Below are 21,478 nucleotides of genomic sequence, written 5' to 3' on the forward strand. Positions count from 1 at the left end.
TGAATATATGGTCATTGGTCATAGGCAGTGGTGGCTTTTGGGGTGGGCGAGGTGGGCGGTCGCCCACCCCCCCCCCTGATCGAAGGGCCCCCCTATTTGGATTATGCGGTGTTTTCAAGGATAATAACGAATAAACATGGAAATACGTGTACCAAGCAAGAATATCATTCCGTACAGATGTGTCAATCATCATCAAATCTCTGCATTTGGTAGAAAAGTCCCGTATCCCGATAATCAACACGTCTCTGCATGCGGTAGAATTACTTAGTTTTGATGTAGTCTATCCTTGCACACATGCAATAATAGACATTGGCGAATCCAGCACCTGGCCAAACCTTGCCGGGGTGAAAGATAGATAATAATAAGAGATGCGAAAGGGGGGTCTGGGGGGCTCCGCGGTTGGATACTTGAAGGGGGCTCCCCCGGTAAGTCTCGCCCAGGGCCCCCCCGTTCATAGGGCCACCACTGGTCATAGGCATTCAGTACACTATGATTGGCAGTGGTTATTCAGTTCATCAGGAAATGCCATGCTCCGACCGCCTCAATACAGATTACAAACCTTTGTTTGGATAGACACGAAACACGTGGCTGCACGGTTGGGAAACTTGATATCAGTAGCGATTTATGGTTGCTCCGTAGCATATGGCAATCTTAAAGCTGGCGACCCGATAATTAATTATAAACCTGGTCGCGAAAAGCTATACTGTGTCATTCCGAAATCGTAAATTATGATATGGTCATAATGCCAGTAGAAACTCCCTTAAATTGCGCCCAAATTCGCAAATCAGGATCGATCCAAACATTCGGAGCGCCGCGATAGCCTATATATACTACTGCAACCTAACTAAGACATCTATCGACCACTCGGGACCTATCATCTGGAACGCATTACCACCACATATCCGTGAATTGCCTTATAATAGATTCAAAAAAGACCTACTTGATCACCTCCTGTCGTTATACTACTAACACTGTTGCCCTACCTCGCCCAGACATTGCTTCATTGATCATTTGCTACCATCGTTTAATTCTTCTTCTATTTTCCTTTTTTAACTAAACATTTTTACAGCCAGACTGTTCAGAGTCAAGTGTACCTGTTTGATGCTGGTGTGATCAGACTAGATGACCTTCACGGTCTTATCGATCATTCCTATCTAATGCCGAATACTGTGCATGCATATTTTCTGTACCACCATCACTGCCGTTTGTTATGTATTTTGATTGGATGAAAATAAAGACTCTCTCTCTCTCTCTCTCTCTACAGCAGTTATTTCTTGTTGACGTCTTTCAAACCTTTTATCTATTGATAGAACTTGCAGTGCATATTGATACCCTACTGACTAAAAACGGATGTATGAACTGAATATGGAACAATTATATACGGACACTTGAGTTGAGTTTGTTAACATCCAACATTGCCAGCACTTAACTTCTACTTCAAATTCACTGTAGTCGCCCATTTAACGAACCATATGTCATCATTTGACAATTTATAATTTTTTCATTATAGACAGCAAACAGCATCATTTGATTCACTGCAGATAACTCGTCTATATATTATACAATTGATGTATATTGAAAACAATTTACTCTTGAAAAAACACCTCATCCGCCGTATCTGCCGCTCTTTCCCTCATTGACAACTTTCTGAAGATAATTCGCCTTGCTTCCGGCGGAGCCGACCTATACATTAACTTCCTGCCGCTCCTTCTAAAGCTAACTGCTGTCAATCTCTCCGCCACTTTCCTAGCGCGTTCTTCTTGTTTCGATTTCTGCTGGCTCATCTTCTCGTCTCTTACTTGCCTACGTCTTTCTTTGTCAAGGGCTCGCTGTACGTCTTGCACCGCGTCTTCTGGGTAAGCGTCTACTTCTTCCACGAGATCGTCTAATTTGCTTTCTAGCATAGTAAGCATGGAGAGAGCTTCAATGGTTAATACTGGTTGGTCGAAAACGGCTTTGTACACTCTTTCGACCCTCCCGTTCAATTCAACTAACGCCTTTTTAGTATCCCGTTCTTTGGAGCCTTCTGTGAAAATCGCGCAGATCAGCTTCAACTGATCCGCTTGCTCTTCGTGTCGCTCTATTCTACGCTTCAAGTCAGCAACGTGATCTTCCAACTGTTCCGTTTGTAGGACGAGATACTGTTTCGCTTTAGTCGAGTATTTTTTCATGTCCTCTAGCTCCTCTTCTGTGTTTTGAAACTTTATGATCAGCTTCAAGTTTTTTTCTTCTAAATCTCTGATGATCTCCAACAATTCCTTGGGGGAATTAAACGGTAATTCTGCTGGTTCATCGTCTTCGGTCCATTCGTCCGGATAGTTCATTTTCGAGGGAGATTGATGCCAGCTTTCTTTGCTGATTAAGGACTTTGGTTTTGGTTTTACTGAGGCTCTTCTCTGCAATCCTTTTCTTGACTGCTTCCGTTTCTTTTTCTCTTTGCCAGGGAATCTTACTTTCACGTCTCTCTCTTGAAATAACTGAGCCGACAAGCTCGGGCTCTGAACGCTAGTCTCGTATACGTGGAATAAAAACGTTTTGCATTTCAGGTATCCAGCTAATATTTCGTCTTTGCGTGAGATGTCGCTTTTGATGCTCATGGCTGAGGCGAAAAGTCTGCGGTATTCGTTCACAGTGTCGATGCGGAGCTTTGTCTCCTGTTCCGCCTTTTTCATGCTAGCGGCCGCGGCGTCGTCGGTAGCCTTTAAAAATTCGTCGAACTGTATGGCGTCGTGATGGAGCTTTTTCAGTTTTCTAGCGAAGTATTTCTCCTGCTCGATGGCTTCTGTTTTGTAGTTTTCCACTTGATCTCGTTTGGTTTGAAGCGCAAATTCCATCAAGAATATTTCGCGTTTTTTCTGGAAAGCGAATACATTGACTTGTGGGTTGTGGCATTACGAAATATATACTATACCCGAAATATATTATATTCCTATGATTGCTGACATATCCTATCTAGGCCTATTTGAACAAAGATTCTTCTTCAGACATTGCATGCATCGACAGGCGAGTTGCTCGTTAGTCGATATCTGCATGTACGCTCGGCCTCCGTATATGTCGACGATTGAAATAGACTGATGATAACAGATGACGGAGCTATAGCTATCGACAATATCACCTGGATGAAATCAATCGTATACTCCCGTTCTACAGGCCGAAATTTGCATTTGCGACCGAATACATCTTTCTCCTTCTCGACACACTTTGCGATTTTCACATCCAATTCTTGTATCTCCTTACGCAGACGAGGTAACAAGGAATAAGCAATGCGCGTGTTGAACGTGTGTTTTTGATGAGGCTTCTTGCTTCGTTCCTCGCGGCGTTGGCTCTCTTGTCGCTTCTTTTCTTCCTTCCAGAGACTAACCTGAGCGACGGAGCGTCATTAGAGAGTTTCATATCACTGTTTATGTAAAATTCGATGTTATTATCACACGCCTAGGTATAATAGCTATTATGACCTACAAAATTGCTCCAAGATAGATAATATTGGTGGTTGGTTACGGAGAAGGGAGCTTTGCGACACAGTAGCGCACCTTGCATATACGGTAAATTTAATCATTTCAAGACAAACAATACAGTTGGAAATATGGTGGCAGTTCACTAGCCTACTGATATTGTCATAACAAGGTATCTAGCTTCGGTAGCTATATACCGGTAGTGTATACTAACGTTAAACTTTGAACCTATATCCTGTACGTGCCGTACGTCGTACAGTACACATCAAGCATTTCTCACTGCAATACCATCGCCATTTCCCGCTGCAATAGGCCCCATTCTATCTATCTATAACAGAGGTATCAAACTCAAATGTGCTCGCGGGCCAATTTCCTGGTATATGATGGCGACGAGGGCCGCAGCACTATAGCGGCATCGAATGCATTTCCAAGTAGGCCTTATTTGACGGGACCTTGCAGATTGGCATTCCACACACATTGTGAAAATGTGATTTACTATTGAGAATTCACGCCTGGCACGAATCAAAATATTTCTAAATATTTGAATAAAATTGTTGTTTTTGACTTGGCATAGTTTGTGAAAATAAATAGTTAGGCAACATGCGATCATACAAATGCATCATGACATCGTAAAAGCTTATAATGTTACGTTACAATTTTGCAGCTAGCGGACATTTGACGTGTCACGTGTTTAAGGCATCTGATTTATAACATACATGTAGTGTAGGCTTACGTACGCGGCCCCTCACTATAGGCGACAACTGTTTAACATACAGTTATTGGTGCGTTATCTTCCTTCTTTCGCAATATTGCGGTGTTTTGAACTGATAAAGTTTCTAAATAGAAGAAAGAACGCGGTTATAGGCTCACGTGGGCTTATAGTATTCATATTCGCTTCCCACGATTGCAATCGGATATTGAGCATAGATGTATGTCAACATTACAATTGTGCCTTATGTTTTACGCTATAGTAATTATATTCGTAAAATATTATCCACTTTATGATCCATTCATTTTCTCTTTGCACATTTATAGGTTGTTATTTTTCCCGGGCGTTGGTGCCTCTAATGACCGCAACGCTGCTGCGCGGCTTGGCTTAATGAATGAATGCATGCCACCGAGCTAACTGGTAGTCTGGTATAGGCGAAATTACGGATGCGAAGAGTGACCCATCCTATGGGGTATACATATAGGCTACTTTGTGAATGTCGGCAATGTCGCGCAATGTCGCGCAATGTCGGCAGTGTCTGCAATGTAGGTAGTAGGTACAATATACGAACTTATACCGTGCAATATAGCCTACTTATATACAAATAATTATAACTGATATTATACTTGACCGATAGCAACGTCGATGATGTTGCCGCAATATCGATAATACCAGCGCAATGTCGACAACGCCGGCGCAATGTCGATAATTCGGCGCAATGTCGCCGCAATATAGGTAGGCCTACATATACGAACTTATACCGTTCAATCAGCGGTGGCTTTTGGGTTGGGCAAGGTGGGCGGTTGCCCGCCCCCCCCCCCCGGGTCGAAGGGCCCCCCTCTTTGGTTTGTGCGCTTTTTTTCAAGGATAATAGCGAATAAACATGGACATTGGACATCCGTGTCCCAAGGAAAAATATGATTCCGTACAGATGTGTCAATCATCATCAAATCTCTGCATTTGTTAGAAAAGTCCCGTATCCCTACAATCTTCACGTCTCTGCATGCGGTTAAATTACTTAGTTTTGATGTAGTCTATCCTTGCACACATGCAATAATAGATATGGTCGAATCCAGCATCTTGCCAATCCTTGACGTGGTGAAAGATAGATAATTATAACAGAGTCGAAATGGGGGTATGGGGGGCGGAGCCCCCAAGAAGTTACGGTTATATACTTATATAGGGGCCCCCTGGTAAGTCTCGTCCGCCCCCCCCTTCCCCGTTCATAGGGCCATCACTGCGTGCAATATACTTATATACAAATAATTATACCTGATATTATACTTGACCGATAGCAATGTCGATGATGTTGCCGCAATGTCGATAATACCAGCGCAATGTCGACAATAATTATTTGTATATAAGTAGGGATGGTGTGAACGTGAGGTTCACGTTCGTGTTCTGTGTGTGAACCTCGGAAATTTAGAGGTTCGCGTTCACAACAGAACCTTGGTAGGTTCTGCACTGTGAACCTTTTTGGTAAATTGTAATTTGCACTTAATTATAAGATCTTTGGTTCAAGTTTATTGCATTTCATCTGTGGGTCACTCTATGCATGGCGCTGGCAGCATAAAAAATCAACACTAAACGAGCATGCACCATGACAACCTTAAAAGTTTTACTTGCATTTTTGTTACCAAAAATTTCTCGAAATATCCAGCTTTCTGTTTGTGAATATTTAGTGACTCTCTACCGTGAGCTTGACCCGCAATCACACAACATCACGAGCGATATACGTAGTCAGCAAATGATGCTTATTCAACAAATCAATGACATTGATATCGTTTTCTGATGTAAAAAATCGAGCGGGCGTATGGGGTCAATCTCGACTTCATATCTTTACTGTATCATTAAAACCAAATCTGTGCGATTAAGGTGCTGGCTACTGCTATATAACTTGTTGTTTATGGTATCGGTAGCGAGTATAGAAACCCGTTTTACACTCTGCTCAATATCAATGTAGCAATACTCAGATTCCAAACACATTGTCTGGTCTGGCTAAGACCATTCAGGCGTAAGCTTATATTTCCTGGTAAGTCATCGTCGAAATTGTTGGCAAAACGACGAATGTATTGATTTTATGAGATTATTATATCCTGTGATAACCGCGGTTGATACATTTAGCGACGTTTAAAACGCCAATATGTACTTCAGCAATGCGACATTATGTGGCCCGAGTCTTCGCTAGGTATCGTATACAATAATATAGGCTATCACTTCATTGAAAGATAGGGTTGGAATTAGCAATATGACGTCACGAGGTTCACGTTCGTGTTCACACAGAACCTTTCAAAAAGGTTCGCGTTCACACGAACCCGAACCTTTCAGAGGTTCACACCATCCCTATATATAAGTATATTGCACGGTATAAGTGCGTATATTGTACCCACATTGCAGACATTGTGCGACATTGCCGACATTCACAAAGTATATGTACCCCATCCTATGTAACAATCTTACCTCAATATCTTCACCGAAGGTGTTACCGGATGACTAAAATAATTCTTACCGACCCAAGTTCGATCTCGTGGCAAAACAAACGGATTGTTTTGGGGCTCTTCGAGCTGTTGAATCCGTACTCCTGCGCGGGTCGGCTTCCTTTTCGGAGTATTGTCTCCTTTCGCGAACCTTGGGTCCTTCCGAACCAGGCTCGCAAATTTTTGCGCGACTGGATGAGTGTCTGTTGCCATGAAACTTTTGTTTATGTTTGCAGGGAAATCGCAACCGACGACTAAAAAATGCAGCTCCCAAGAATTCATTATGATGTCATAGTGATCAATAAATTATTGTAATTTCCTATTTGTATTTAATCCTATTCCGAAGGTGGGTCATGGACTCTATATCATTGGCCAAGACTAATATAGTGCATTTCGTCGCTGTGGAATCTGATTAGCTTATGTATAATTTACAAAGTTTAAAGTGAATTAAAGTTTTTGTTAAGTTTTCATTTTTTTTCGGACATATCTTGGCCATCATTAGCTTTGAGGCAATGTGACAAATGGTCGAAAAAAAATGAAAATTTTGCAAAAACTTGATTTTCTCCGAATTTCAAAAATGAATCTCAAAATTTAAAAAAATGAACAAACTGTTTTGATTCCACAGTAACATGATAGAGTACGCCGCATTTGCACTTGGGTTTGGAGATTTCCAAATTAAGATAAATCGTGTATTGAATGCGAGGATTTACATAAAATTTGGAATTATATTAGATCTTCACGAGACTTCCGAACAATTTGAGCCAACGACGGATGGTTCCCAACGAGTTTCGGACTTCAACCGCGCCCACCTCCTACAGTATGTGCACTTGTGCAGTACATATGTGTATTGCATTCTTGGCCAAAAGAGTGTGTTTTCCACCTGTGTATCACCCCTGATATTCGGGTGTGAATATACACCAATATGGCACACGAAACCACCTCAGACTTACAGCGCAGTATAAATCGAGTAGGTCTGCAAAATCCTAATTGAAATTATACATGCACGTAGGAACGTATGCTCAAGCTCATAGGCACGTAGGATTTAAAGCTGAAATATATTTTTGAGTTGGATTCGTTTTCGTGTATTACACTTTTCGGTCCTTTGAGTGTGAAATGTGAACACACTCTTTTCGCTACGATTGTGCGCTACCGATCTCCAAAAGGTTTTTAGAAGGATTAAGCCCTAGGGATGGTATAATCAAAGAAAATCATAAAATGATTCTTCAGAGCAGTCTCGCCTGAAATTCACGACTATAGACAGGCTCTAATTGGAACTCAAATGACGGAGATGCTTAATTGCCGTACGGTAGGGTTACCATATTTTGGAAATCTGAAAAGAAGACACCTATTCAAAATTTTCAGACTCGCAATACCGGAGGAAAAGCATGAAAAAACGGTAATTTTTTTGCACTTCGTGGTCGGTTGGCTAAAAAAAGGTCAACTTTCTCGCTCAGCGCCCAAAATACAGTTGGTATTTGGGAGGACGCGGTATAACCCTATCGTACGGTGCATCGAATCGACTGTGTAAAATGCTTTGCTAAAAGGGATATCACGATCAAAGCAGTTATGTCGAATTAAGTAATTATGGGATTTGCGTGACTGGTATTCTGCACTACAATATATCACTATTGGATATATTCCTGGTTGTATCAAAAAGCCGCGATACGTCCCAATTTACCGAGCTATTATCTTACTTCGACAGTGTCCCACGCCTATGGGCTACCACAACAGACCTTCGTGAAACTAGCGTGTTCTCAAAACCCTTGCTGGTGCCAGAATGGAATGGTTAGGCTACTGTTTATGCAGGCAGCGACTTGGATCAGGATGAATATCCAATATTTGAGATACCGTCCGATCAATAGAATTGCCTCAATCCAGTGGTTCGCAACCTTTTTGACCTCGCAGCACCCTCTCTAAAAGAAAAAATAGTTCACGGTACCCCAGCACTTCGATAATAATCTGAGTGGCAAGTTGGGTGGTGGAACGTTGCAACACAAATGGTTTGCGGGTTCGCGTGGCCCAGGTCGACTACAGAATCCTTTCCTAAGCGCCGGTGGTTTGTCTAGGCTCCTACACGCCATGTGATTTGCGTAAGCGATCACTTACAAAAACTCGGGAGTGAAAGCGTTTAGTTACCACCTCCTCAAATTCGATTATATGTGGGCTAGTTGGCGTTCCATCGCCATTGAAGGCGGACGCCCTGTGTCGCTGTGCTCACAGTGTCGTTACAAAATTAACCCCGAAAATGACGAATTCAAGGAAGAGAGTGAAAATGAGCGAGGAGGCCTAACAAGAAAGACAAAGATCGGGTATTAGGTCGAGGGGGATGTTAGATTGAGGTATTTCGGCATTCTACATGTTCATTACATTGCCTTGTACATTGTGTGTCCTTGAGCTGGTACAAATATTAGAACTACCTACAATGCCACAGTGATAGCTTGGATTCATTGTTTTTACACATCGGTCACATTTTCAAGCGTCACCTCCGAGCAACCCAATCGGCACGTCAATGTGAGAACCACTTCCTTGACCTATTGAAAACTTGTTCGGGTGTCATCTCCTGCGTGACAGTATCTCAAGCAGATATCATCGCAGTTGGTTTCTATGGAAATGCCCCTGAGAATCCTAGTACTATGTCTGTAGCTGGCCTGCCCTGATATTCTAAACATCTTGCCAATTACGTAAATTTCCAGCAATTAACCAAATCCCCAAAGAAACAAAGGGAGTTCTTTCTTACTTAACGCAATCCTTCATTCCGAACTGTACTGATTTGATAAAAACACATCACCCGAATATCAGTCTGCTCACAGGCAGCCACCAACACATCAAATGCAAGATTCGCCATACATGCTTGTTACTTTACAATATAGCCAGCGTCGCTCACAATGATTAATACGAGTGTATTGTCTACGAAAAACGAAACACAATATGGAGCATTGGATATAACGGACGGTTGTGGTTTTCACGAAAATTACTTTTTGGTCCCACGAGATTAGCTCATCGCGTCTTTTGGTCACGTAGCTGTGTGCATATCGCAAATATCACATAACCGACAGCAGCTTTAGAACGGGATGTACAGCAGCACCTCTGCTTAACATTAGTATAACAGAATATATAAAGCACATGATAGTAGCCTTAACCTGACAAGGGCATGAAAAAATCAGTACTATGAGCAGAGATTGAAAGTGATACTGCCCAGTCGAACCCCATATAACAATATTCAATTGTTACCAACAGCACCAGGGATTCAATTTTCAAGTTTTCGCGAAGTCAATAATCTAATCTAATTTGGAAAAGCCGGTGTAGTTATATTTCCAATTCGGAAAAAGCTGCACAGCTATAATTTCAATTCTAATCTAATTTTGAATGGCCGAAAATTTTCTAGTCTTCCAAATATGACCAGGGGCAAATAGTCATTTCAAGTCAAGAAATATTTGCTTGATTATGGAGCCCAAACTTTAAGTCACATCACATTACATGTATCACTGTGAGCGAGATGATTTATCGCCGAACAGCACTGCAGTATCAAAAGAGATCTAAAATGAATATGATTTATCGACAGTTCCAATCAATCCTAGATTCACGATACTACACTGATCATTTAACTACATAACGCGTGAAAAATTAGTGCAAAATTCTTACCAAATCCGCTAACACGATTCACTCTTACAATAGACACACGTCACGAATTAACATAGTAACTATACACAGAGAAGGCCTTGATTGCTCTGAGCTGTTATACACACATAAATGTTTTTACATCTGTCATTAACGATATACACTCTATAAAAATCCGACATTAATATCTCAACCACCGTAAAGAGTTGCTACTACTATTGACAAACCATCTATACTAGAAATGATCAGCCATTGCACGAAAAAGGGACAGCCCCATTCCGCTCTTCCTCAATATTTGTTTTGATATTCGTGATGCCACTTGTTGAAATCGATCCGGAACACGACAATGCTGCCCGAAGTCATGCCTGTGATCACAATCCTGGAAAAATAAATTTCGCAACTTAACTACTTAACTCATCGAAATTCGTGTCAAGTAACCCTGAATATCCCAATACCCAAATAAACCTAATCTGTTGTTGATATATAATGGTCTATTAAAATCTCTTGGACTCGGTCAACTAGAAAATTTTCATCGTTTACAAATTATATTAGAATTATAGCCACACAGTTTTTTCAACATTAGACTAGAATTAGGATTATAGCTACACAGCTTCTACAAATTATAATAGAATTATAGCTACACAGTTTTTTCCAAATTATTCTAGAATTAGAATTATAGGTACACAGCTTTTACAAATTATATTTGAATTAGAATTATAGCTACACATTTTTTTACCAAATTATACTAGAATTAGAATTATAGCTACACAGTTTTTTTCAAAATTATACTAGAATTAGAATTATAGGTACACAGCTTTTACAAATTATATTAGAATTAGAATTATACCTACACATTTTTTTACCAAATTATACTAGAATTAGAATTATAGGTGCACAGCTTTTACAAATTATACTAGAATTAGAATTATAGCTTCATCAGATTAGAATTAAAATTACTAAATTCAAAACATTGAATAAAGCTCCATTCCTATCTAGTCCGATTTAATTGTCATAAGCATGAGAACAGCAAATGGATGCACAGAAAGCTGAGCTTGTTTCGCACCGTGCATTTCTCCTGTGACATTTACACGACAACTAGAAATTAAATTACATTATAATTAAAATTAAATCATAGAAACATTTCACATATTCGATTAGAATTAGAATTAGAGCACAGAAAAAATAAATTAAAATTATATTACCGGCATTTTACTCTCATCAGAGAACTAGAATTATTTAGTTGTCCTAGTCTGCTATAGTCATTACTATAGTTCATCCCACACAAAAGATTCTAACTCAACGCTGACCATTTGCCATATTCAATACATTTTTTATTTAAAGCAATACATACTTTTGGTCGTGCGAGATGTCAATATCCAAGATGCCGGCGTCGCATTGCGGGAAAGAGTGCAGTAGCTTGAGATCCCACGCGTTCCACACTTGCAAAATACCTTTGTCGCCAGCAGTCAGCAGATATTCACCGTCGGAACTCAGCTTGATCGCCTGAATCATTTTGTATTGAGCAGATTCGGTCAAGGGTGACGTACAGCAAATAATCGGCGGGTGGCTACTCTCGAAATTTTAAGACACACCTCCGCAAAATGACAATATGAAGCTACAAATAGAGCAATTTTGAAAAATATATTCCGATATCGTGATACAGGGTCTATTTTGCCAGTTACCATGAAAATTTCAAGGACCGGACACTCGAGCAAGTGGTGCATGAAGAGTAGACCTCTGTATTTGGAGTGCTACCAGTCTAGCTCCTAGAAATGTTGCGTAGTGGCTAAAGCTAATTCAAATCACCTTAACGCCATCGTCAATACGCCTGTGAGTCAGGCTTCGTCCGTTCATGGTAAAATTACAGATGAGCCCGTTCTTGTACGCCACGTACACAATCCCTTCGCTACTGAACTGAACCAGATACGGCGATAGCAACCTGAAATGTCAGAGAGAAAATAGCTGCCTCCTTATATGCCAACATTTGCGGTTAGTAAAGAAATAGTGTTGGAGGTATAGGACTTGAATAGGATACACAATTCGGCATGCTGTATGTGGCTCGTGGCGACCCCTACCCTTATCCCTCCCTTAAAGTCTAAGCTAAGTAACCACCAACCACTAACCCTGACCTTGAAGCATAATATACCATGTTCTTTCCAATTCTATACTAGTTGCTGACAATTACCTCTGACGAATGTCAGCCGAAAACATGAAGGTTTATTTCAATATCAATATACTATTCAACTGGTTAGTAAATACAAACACTTACTTATCATCATTGAGAGCATCTGCAGCTGGTTGTAATGTTCTGAGCAAATCTCCCGTGATTGTGTGAAGGAGGATAGGTCCGTCCAAGGAAGCGCTGGCAATGAGTCCCAGCTCAGCGCACACGCTGGCACTGATCACCTCTGTGTCATGCCCGGTAAGGACGGCCCGCGGGGTCGGGTTGTCATCTGGAATAACAGAAACAACTTCAGTTCAGTTTGTCTTGTAGTGAGCAGTATTTGACAAAAAACTGAGAACTTTTTAAATGTTGGATTTTGTGAAGCAGAAAGTGGTTTGGTGGTACCGCTCCTTTAACTCAACAGTAATTACTTTTCACCGACTTTTAAAACGTTACTTCTACTTCGAGTACCAGCGATGACAACTTTGACCACTGCTGATCCTAACTTGATTAGAAAGATAATAGAAGACATTATCATAAACGCTGCAAAACAAATTACGCCTAATTCCCACCCGCAGAAGAAAACCGTTTCCCTTATGTACAACTACACAAATTTCTCACCGGGACTTATGGAGTCTCCCACGATCCTGTTCCTTCTACCGTTCCAATACCAGAGCAGAATGGTTGCGTCCCTGGACCCCGACACAAAGTAGCAATCGCCGCCGATGTACGTATCGGACCGGACCAGACACGTCACGACGTCCCAGTGACCAAACACGACTTGATGGAGTTTTCCTGATGAAACAGCAGAAAAAATGTAACTCTCGACTTTGCTAGTAACTAGAACTAGGCAAAATGCTGAATCATGTATTAGGCTTTGAGCAAAGTGACCAGTCACGTATTCAATTATTATGATGTCGTAACAGTATGAATGTTGTGGAAAGTTTAAATCTATACTTTTTATGCGATCACAAAGAATATAGTGGCAGTCCCACATCGCATTTAAGTTAATTTGACCATACCCGATTCGGTGGCGATGATGCGAATGCTTCGATCCCAATATCCGCACGACACCAGATACTTGTTATCTGCGGTAACCACAAAACAGGAACTGTGCAGAGTGACGCTCTGATCGAGCATATCGCTGATCTGACGACGGTTCAGAGCTCCCTGCGTGTCTGCAGATCGACGAAAATTGGTCAAAATGCTGGCGTCTCAAATGAGGAAGTATACTGCATACTAGGGCTGCTCAAAAAAAAAACTTTTCCTTCAGATTTCACTGGCTACTTGATAAAATTGTTAGGTTGGTTAAAAAAACGCTGCGCACCAACTTTGGCTCAATTCCAACCAGTAGAAGCGAGACTCTTGCAGTGGAAAGTTTTGAATTTATCATCAAAAAACAAAAAAAAACTAAAATTTCAAAATTTTTCTGCCGACCCCATAAAATTGTTAGGCTGTCAGTAGAGATGATGCACACCAAATTTGGCCCAATTCCAACCACTAGAAGCGAAGTTATTGCAGAAGAAAAATTTCTAATTCCATGATTTTATAATAAATAATCAAGGAGTTAGTCACCGTAAATACTATTTTATTCAAATCCAAATTAGGGCAGGTGAAATAAGTAGAAAGTAGAAAATGATTCCTCACTATTGCGCGGCAGTTAGAAAAATAAGTAGCCTACACCGAAAATTTGGCCATTGAATCTGACGCCAAACCAATATATACAGACACACTCTCACCCGTGAGCTGGTCTGCTTGGATCGGTAAGATTTGCATCGGTTTATCGTCCGACTTGTCTTCTGGAGACTTTTCTTGTCCATACGCCTGAACAGCGTTTGATTAGTAAATAAGTGTAACGAGCTACCACACTAATGATTTCCAAGTATGAGCACGAAAGAGCTTTTAGGAGGCAGGCTACAGCACTTCGATATACAAATGACTATTCACATATTCATATAGATATAAACCCGAATATTTTCAACTGACACTCGTCAGCAGTGATCGTCAGCAAGTAGCAGAGAATCGATCGCCTCTCTTATTCGAAATTTCATGCAGATACCGTGATATTTGGAATGTGATTGTTGATAGACATTGTTCTTTTCAATTTTCTACTAGTTGACGAATGTCAACCGAAAATTTGTGTTTATTTCAATATGAAGACATTTTTCAATTCTCAACCTCGGTAGCTGAAGTGCTCTTAATTGACGGCCGTATAAAAATACAGCGGTGAAATGAAAAATGAGTATTTCATAGAATACCTTATTCCACTTGTTGATGCAAAAGTGAAGATTCTGAGTGCAAGTGATGACAGCCGGCAGATTTAGAGTCGGGTGAGTGTTAGCTGCTACGTGAGTGACCGCCGAATTCGACAGGAATTTCAACACCATCACGACCTCTTGCGAATTCTTGTCGTTGAACATCATGGGAGTCTGAATGAGAGTGTTAAAAAATACGCTCAAATGAAAAATCATCAGCCAACGATGATTTTTGAACGTGAGCGAAGTTCCATGAAAACTTGGACAAACCATACATAGCAAAATTTCAAACTAATCACAGAACGACTGAAAATCGCAGATATATTGGAGCTGCCTTATGTCTCATTTTGTCATGCAATTTTTAAAATAATATTTATGAACGTCTTATACATAACACTGTTTCGAATCACTCTTGATGGCGCGCAAATCCTATTTACCATATGCATTCTTGAGCTTCTCGGGGGATGAGTGTCTGAGAGCAGTTGGCACGGAGTTTGGCCAAAGTTTCGGATTTGGTCCATCAGCCCTTGTTTCTCGATAGGATCCTGTGATGCGACAAATAAAAGAAATCGTGTCAGAAGGTGCAGAGTCCTGGGAGGCAGACATCTGGTTTTAAAGCTCAGATTTTCCACCGAGTATAATTTAATCAATGAAATCTCTAGTATTGGTAGCATTATCGATGAATCATGATCTGAAGTTCGTCTACCAGTGGTTCTAAACCGCTGGTTTGTCAAACACATTTCAATTTCATTCTCAATTGCAAAATGTTAGAGGTTTGAGGCCTGACCAGTAATTAGGGACATGGTAAGACAACAAATTATAAACCGATTTAAAAATTTAGAACACGTGATACCGTGCTCATTGTCTCCTACGTCACAATGGCGTGAGTATTGTACAAAACTGTTTAAATGTAATAGGGGTGTTCAAAAATGACTTTTTCTCTCAAATTCTACTGGCTACTCGACAAGATTGTTAGGTTACCTGATCGAAGCCTGCACACCAAATTTGGTTCAATTCCAACCAGTAGCCGCATTGCTACAGAAGAAAGATTTTCATTTATTATACAAAAATGAATACAAAAAAAATCAAAATATTTTGTTCACCCCATGAAATGGTTAGGCTGTCTATAGAAAAGATGCTCACAAAATTTGGCTGAATTTCAACTACCAGAAACAGAGTTATTGCCGTCGAAAAATTTTGGATATGGATAAAATAGTATTTACGGTGACCAATTCTTTAATTATTCATTATAGTTGTGCCCACTGTAAATACTATTTTATTCAAATCCAAATTTTTCGACATCAATAACTCTGCTTCCGTTGGTTGGAATTGAGCGAAATTTTGCGAACATCGTTTCTATAGACCACCTAACAATTTCATGGGGTAAACCGAAAATTTTGAAATTTTTTTAATTCATTTTTTTATAATAAATAAAAAACTTTCTTCTCCTGTAGCAATGCGGCTACTGGTTGGAATTGAACCAAATTTGGTGTGCAGGCTTCAATTAGGTAGCCTAACTAACAATTTTATCGAGTAGCCAGTGGAATTTGAGAAAAAACGTCATTTTTGAACACCCCTACTGTGTAAATCTAAAAGCAACATTTGACGGTATAATAGAATCTAGCAAATGGCAAAGTCGCAGGTCTATCAAATGTAAGCCACTGTCAAATCCGGGTCGCATTTATCATTAGTTTGAAATTTAAAATCTTCGTTTTTGTATAGTTCTATCGTAATTATTATTCTGGGTTTATTTGATGTTTGAAAGTTCACCGGTCTGCAGAAATTGTTTTGGAATTTGGGCAGAATTTGCGAGCTGAAAAGGTACTCGACCACTGACCAATGATAACATCTTCTAGGTCAGGTATGTAGCAAGGTTTGATGCATGTAAAAATAGAATGGCTCACGTGAATTTCATTCAGGTTAATGGCGTTCTCGTAGGTCAGGTAGTAGAAGACATTGGTCGACCTGGCGGCTTCCGTACCTCGCTGTTTGTACCCGAATATCAAGTCCACCCACTGGTGAAGCTGGCACGACACTATCTCCGACTCCAGAGCCTGCAAGGATAATAACATAAATATTATTATTTTTAATCCAACCAATCCAACTACATAAAGATTGCTGATACTCAAACGGAGACGATTTTAGTTACAAAAAGAATCCCCGGTCAAATCGACTACAAAACCAGCTCACCATTCGATGCATTTTGACAAAATCATCTGGAGATTTGGCCCAAGGCGGCAGAGTGACATCACCGAGCTGCACCTTTTCACTGTTGGAGCCCAGATTGAAACTGTTGCTGTTCAAAAACATTTCGGGCAAGTAGAAGAATTCCGGAATCAATTCCTGAAATAAGATAAACGTCACCAGACCAGGGTTGTATTGACTCGAGTTATGGCGCGACTTGTACTGCCAATGCAGACATTTCATTGTAACTTCGAAGAATAGTAAAGTTATCACATTATTGGTATTTCATTTATTCGTAACGCTCTCGAGTGAAATTGTCATAATAACTGGTCAAAACAGCCCATGAATTTCGAAAATTGCACCTATTTCTAGGGTCAGCTGTCATTTTGCGTCTGTGCCACAAAGACACATGTAAATGACGTCTAGCTTCACCAAAATATGATAATTTGAGCTAAATACGGTCACCTTGACGTCGTGAGAATCCCGCTGGCAGTTCTTCCAAGCCTGGAGGACGGAGGAAAAAGTGCGGTCCGCGTGATCGAACTTGCCCCCTTGCAGGTTCAGAAACATGGACGTGAAAGGTTCCTGCAGAACAACAACATCATCGATCACATTGGAGATAACAGAAGCTGCTCATTAGCGAAAGTTTGACAACTAGAAAGCTTTTAGTTTTTCAAATTAGATTAGAATTAGATTGAGAGCTACACAATTTTTGCAAATTAGTTTATAATTAGAATGATAGCTACACAGTTTTTCTAAATTAAATTTTAAACTGCGATTATAGCTGTGATACAGTTTTTCCAAATTAGACTAAAATTGGAATTATAGCTACATAGTTTTTTCCAAATTACAGTAGAATTAGAATTATAACTACAGTTTTTCCAAATTAGATTAGAATTAGAAAGAGAGCTACACAATTTTTGCAAATTAGTTTATAATTAGAATGATAGCTACAGTTTTTTTTAAAACTTAGATCACAATTGGAATTACTGAATTTGCAAAAACTTGGATATTCAATTTCAAATTAGCCAGAAATAGAACAAAATTCAAGTTCAGTTAAAATCGAATGAGAGTTGTTCCTCATAAGCCTGAGACTGTCAAGTGTCTGTGCAACGATCTTAACCCTTTTCACAAGAGTCAGTTCTCCTGTATTAAATTACATTAATATGAGAGAATAGACACATTTTAGACGTTCGATTAGAAGTAGATCACCTGCATATCACTCTAATCGGTCTAGCTAGATATACAACTACAATTATCTTGTTTTCAAAGTCCTGAAAAGTCTTCGAGTTAAAATGAATGTAGGCTACTATTGCGATCGATGTTGTAACGAAAGCAATAATAACATTCAAAATAGCACAGTAGAAAAAGCAGCCACTCACCACTCGAATCAACCATCCAAGAGTGAAGGCGGCGTTTGAATAATGTGTACCGTAATGAAACTTTGGAATGTTGGGATCGTCCCACATTTCGTACCGCGATTCGAAATATGCCTTTCTTTTCGGATTCAGAGCTCCCACCGGCTGTAACGCACCAAAATACAGTTTCAAAAATTACTCTACGACAAATAAAACCCCGTCACCTTCGAGAGATCTCGGAAATTGCTCGGTAGCGAAAGGTCCAATTCTGGAGATTCGTAGTTTGTCAGAACCCACGGGAACACCGGATACTGATTTAAGTCGTTATACGTACGTCCTGGAGTATTAATGATATTTAAACACCGCAAGCACACATATCGGGATGTAAAATGAGAAATCGATTACAGAACTAACTACCAGTTTTTTGAGTAGTTCTAGTTCTAGTCGCGCCTTTTGAAAAGTGGATAGTTCTATTTTTAGTGCCAACTTTTGTAAATTGAGTAGTTCTAGTTCTAGTTTTAGTTGCAACTCCTGAAAGTGAGTAGTTCTAGGTGCGACTTTTGAAAATGGAGTAGTTCTAGTTCTAGTTTTAGCTGCGACTTTTGGCGAGTAGTTTGCACAATTCTGATCGATTACATCTAACCTGCGATCGTGTTCAGGAACATGAGATATTCAAAGTTGGACACCTCCCGTTGCTGCCACCTTCTGGTCATGTTGGATTGCTTGAAAAGTTGCCGCGGACTCGCCAGTGACATTCGACTGAATGAAAAGAAGAAAGATAAAATTTTAATCAAGTTGGTTGGTACTATAGTAGAGCTAGCAAATTCCACACATTTCAAAAACTACTTCAATTGGAATTGGAAAATGAATATCTTAAATACACTCAAGTAAGTAGTGCAGAAAAGTAGATTTCGTTGAGGGGCCACACACTCTGAGCACTTAACCGGAGATAGCTTATTTAGAAATCGCAGGGTGCTTTTCGTGGCAGATGAAAAATGACCAACGAAACTACAAATAGGCTCAATTTTTGCAAATACAACAAAGCAACGTAATAAGAGCTAAATTACATCGTCTGCGGAAGTCCATATCCAGTGCCGATTCCAACCTTGGGCAAATAATTCACAACCTTCTTGACGGTCGCGTAATCGGAGAAGTTGAACATGACCGACGCTGAAATTTAAAAAACACATTGAAACATCGTATTTTAGCGAGAAATATCCTCCATTTAGTATTTCCTTACTTCTGTTCGCAAGGAATATCTCGACAGCCGTGGTCTGGAGAAGATATCGCCGGGCAAAGACCGCTCGGATTTCGTGAAACGACCACTTTCCATGAATGCTGTCGGTGTATTGAAGCACCTGTTAAATCGGGCATATTGAAAATCTGAACGTTTACAACCAAGCATCATTATAGATTACTAGATACTACTTCAGTATCAAAAACAGACCATCAGCATATTGCACCAAGACAAAGGGATGAGAGCGTATCATAGTTCTTAGAAAACATTTCACAAATTCAGGTTCGAATTAGATCAGCGGCATTTCGCTTCACTAAACAATAACAATTAGCTGCTCCAAGGCAGTGTGTAATAGAGGGCTTCCATTTCAGGACATCTAACACAGATCTGCACGCATGCCAATGCCGCGCGTCTGGACAGGCTGGAAACCAAAACGCGTCTTGCATTCGCGAAACTTTGCAAGTGATGTCATTATCGCATTTGCAGTCGTAAATTAAACGGATCGCATCAAAGCGAAAGCCGCAATTACCGACACCTTAACAGACATTCCTGTCAAATTAGGGGTAAACGCGTTTCAAAAACGTACCAGCCAAACGCGACAGGGCTCAGCGTAATCTAATTCGAAAACGCGACAGTTTGTTACTTTCTTTCGACACAACCGCGTCGCCGTCTACTCTGAGACGTAACAAATCTAATATCTGCGTGTCGTAATCACAGTGAAAGATAGCTGTCATGAAACGCGATATAATATACGATGTACCATGTACGATTCGATAACTATTCAATAATATATTGATATTGAAATGAACCCGAATATTTTCGGCTGACACTCGTCAGAGGTAATCGTCAGTAACTACTAGAGAATTGGAGAGAACATTGCATATCAACAATTTTAATTACCGGTATCTGCCGAGAATATTCAGGTATATTTCAAGATCAACATACTATTCAATTGTATATTGATGCAGCAAGGCTAGCACTGAGGCTGAGAATTATCGCTATCAAATTTGAATATCCCTCTACTTTATGATACAACGTCTTTGCGTTCCAAACCGTTCGCCGAAATAAGCCCGTTCTACCCGAGGCCGCGTATCCAATGAATTAATCATGAAAGACTCCCAACATTTTGTTTAATCAACAGATTAAGCGCACTTAATTTCGATTTATTCCGTAAAAGACTCGCGAATACCCTTCGCGCGCGCGCAGAATCGAATTTATCCGCGACCTAGAAGGATTTAGATTACGATTTAGGCTCGGTATTGGCCGTATCGCTGCAATATGATAAAAAGTACGCCAGGGATGTACAATTTGTAAATCTATACGCGACACGTAATTATGTTTTCTACCACGCAATGAAAACTTGACGAGCATTGCTACTCTATTTTTTTCACCGTGGGTCTCCGTTTTCAGATTTTTAGGCAAACCCAGGCCTAGAATACTCGTTACTTACGTGGAAATTATTACTACACTTACGCCTGTGTTGTGTAACCTGAAATATGATACAGTATATTTCGACCATACCTATTTCATTGTACTTTGTGACCACAATGTGGGTTGATTCGGACTTGACAGACATTTCCGGTAACGTGTGTAGCTTTGCGCTATATGTTTCGTATGCCACAATACGGCCAATCAAAGTTTACAGCCTTTACACGGTGGAAAACGGCATCGAAACTATCACTTTCGTTGAAACTTAACTCAGCAAAGTACGTAGGCCGTAGAGGTAAGAATGCATAACCACAAACATATTTTATTCCCGCATATCGACTACCTGACAAGGCATACCCCCCCGCGCATTTAGCGCAGTCGGCGGTGCATAAGAATGAAAGCAGAGATCTAATGTGACGCGCGTGACAGCGGACACAATCCGACATAAATCACCGGCGATATGAATCGATATTTACCTCTATAAAGCGTCTGCTCTCGGGACAAATCCTCATTGATTGCGGAGATAACGGGGCGGGGATTTCGATAGGGTTATAATGATCGGGTCGTGTTGTATTCGCTACAGTGCAAAAGCTTGG

The 21,478-nt window shown here is 40.3% G+C and overlaps 3 protein-coding genes across 4 annotated transcripts in view; 1 reads left to right on the forward strand and 2 right to left on the reverse strand.

Moving 5' to 3' along the window:
- LOC145456710 (WD repeat-containing protein 19-like) overlaps positions 1-21,478 on the forward strand; it is a 392,619-nt gene that overhangs the window by 63,700 nt on the left and 307,441 nt on the right. The gene's annotated exons all lie outside the window — the stretch shown is intronic.
- LOC145457367 (cilia- and flagella-associated protein 100-like) lies at positions 1,474-6,935 on the reverse strand. The gene is made up of 3 exons (XM_080335562.1): positions 6,675-6,935; positions 3,116-3,361; positions 1,474-2,855 (listed from the first exon to the last, which is right to left on the reverse strand). Exons 1-3 carry the CDS (start codon positions 6,918-6,920, stop codon positions 1,587-1,589), a joined length of 1,761 nt encoding a protein of 586 aa, XP_080191688.1. The 5' UTR covers positions 6,921-6,935; the 3' UTR covers positions 1,474-1,586.
- Positions 9,476-21,478, reverse strand: part of LOC145457485 (neurobeachin-like) — a 76,543-nt gene continuing 64,540 nt past the window's right edge. For both annotated transcript variants that reach the window (XM_080335701.1, XM_080335702.1), the window contains 17 exons: positions 19,458-19,575; positions 19,285-19,387; positions 18,861-18,976; positions 18,442-18,554; positions 18,242-18,382; positions 17,325-17,444; positions 16,866-17,018; positions 16,580-16,729; positions 15,113-15,220; positions 14,679-14,849; positions 14,160-14,244; positions 13,443-13,598; positions 13,042-13,215; positions 12,526-12,709; positions 12,063-12,195; positions 11,608-11,759; positions 9,476-10,635 (listed from right to left, as the gene is read on the reverse strand). In XM_080335701.1, coding sequence (XP_080191827.1) covers positions 10,545-10,635; positions 11,608-11,759; positions 12,063-12,195; positions 12,526-12,709; positions 13,042-13,215; positions 13,443-13,598; positions 14,160-14,244; positions 14,679-14,849; positions 15,113-15,220; positions 16,580-16,729; positions 16,866-17,018; positions 17,325-17,444; positions 18,242-18,382; positions 18,442-18,554; positions 18,861-18,976; positions 19,285-19,387; positions 19,458-19,575 — 2,268 coding nt within the window. In that variant the 3' untranslated portion in view covers positions 9,476-10,544. The remainder of the gene's footprint in view (positions 10,636-11,607; positions 11,760-12,062; positions 12,196-12,525; positions 12,710-13,041; positions 13,216-13,442; positions 13,599-14,159; positions 14,245-14,678; positions 14,850-15,112; positions 15,221-16,579; positions 16,730-16,865; positions 17,019-17,324; positions 17,445-18,241; positions 18,383-18,441; positions 18,555-18,860; positions 18,977-19,284; positions 19,388-19,457; positions 19,576-21,478) is intronic.

This window comes from Botryllus schlosseri, chromosome 15, assembly GCF_051294905.1.
Source record: "Botryllus schlosseri isolate E-star chromosome 15, Bs_hap1, whole genome shotgun sequence".
Taxonomy (NCBI): Eukaryota; Metazoa; Chordata; class Ascidiacea; order Stolidobranchia; family Styelidae; genus Botryllus; species Botryllus schlosseri.

What these genes read in the sequence shown, in the direction of transcription:
- LOC145457367 (XM_080335562.1), bottom strand. Translation starts at nt 6,920, where the DNA reads ATGAATTCTTGGGAGCTGCATTTTTTAGTCGTCGGTTGCGATTTCCCT. An exon ending in TGCCACGAGATCGAACTTGG is followed by an intron (nt 3,362 to 6,674) that starts GTCGGTAAGAAT and finishes TCCGTCGCTCAG; the next exon opens with GTTAGTCTCTGGAAGGAAGA. An exon ending in ATACGATTGATTTCATCCAG is followed by an intron (nt 2,856 to 3,115) that starts GTGATATTGTCG and finishes TTCGCTTTCCAG; the next exon opens with AAAAAACGCGAAATATTCTT.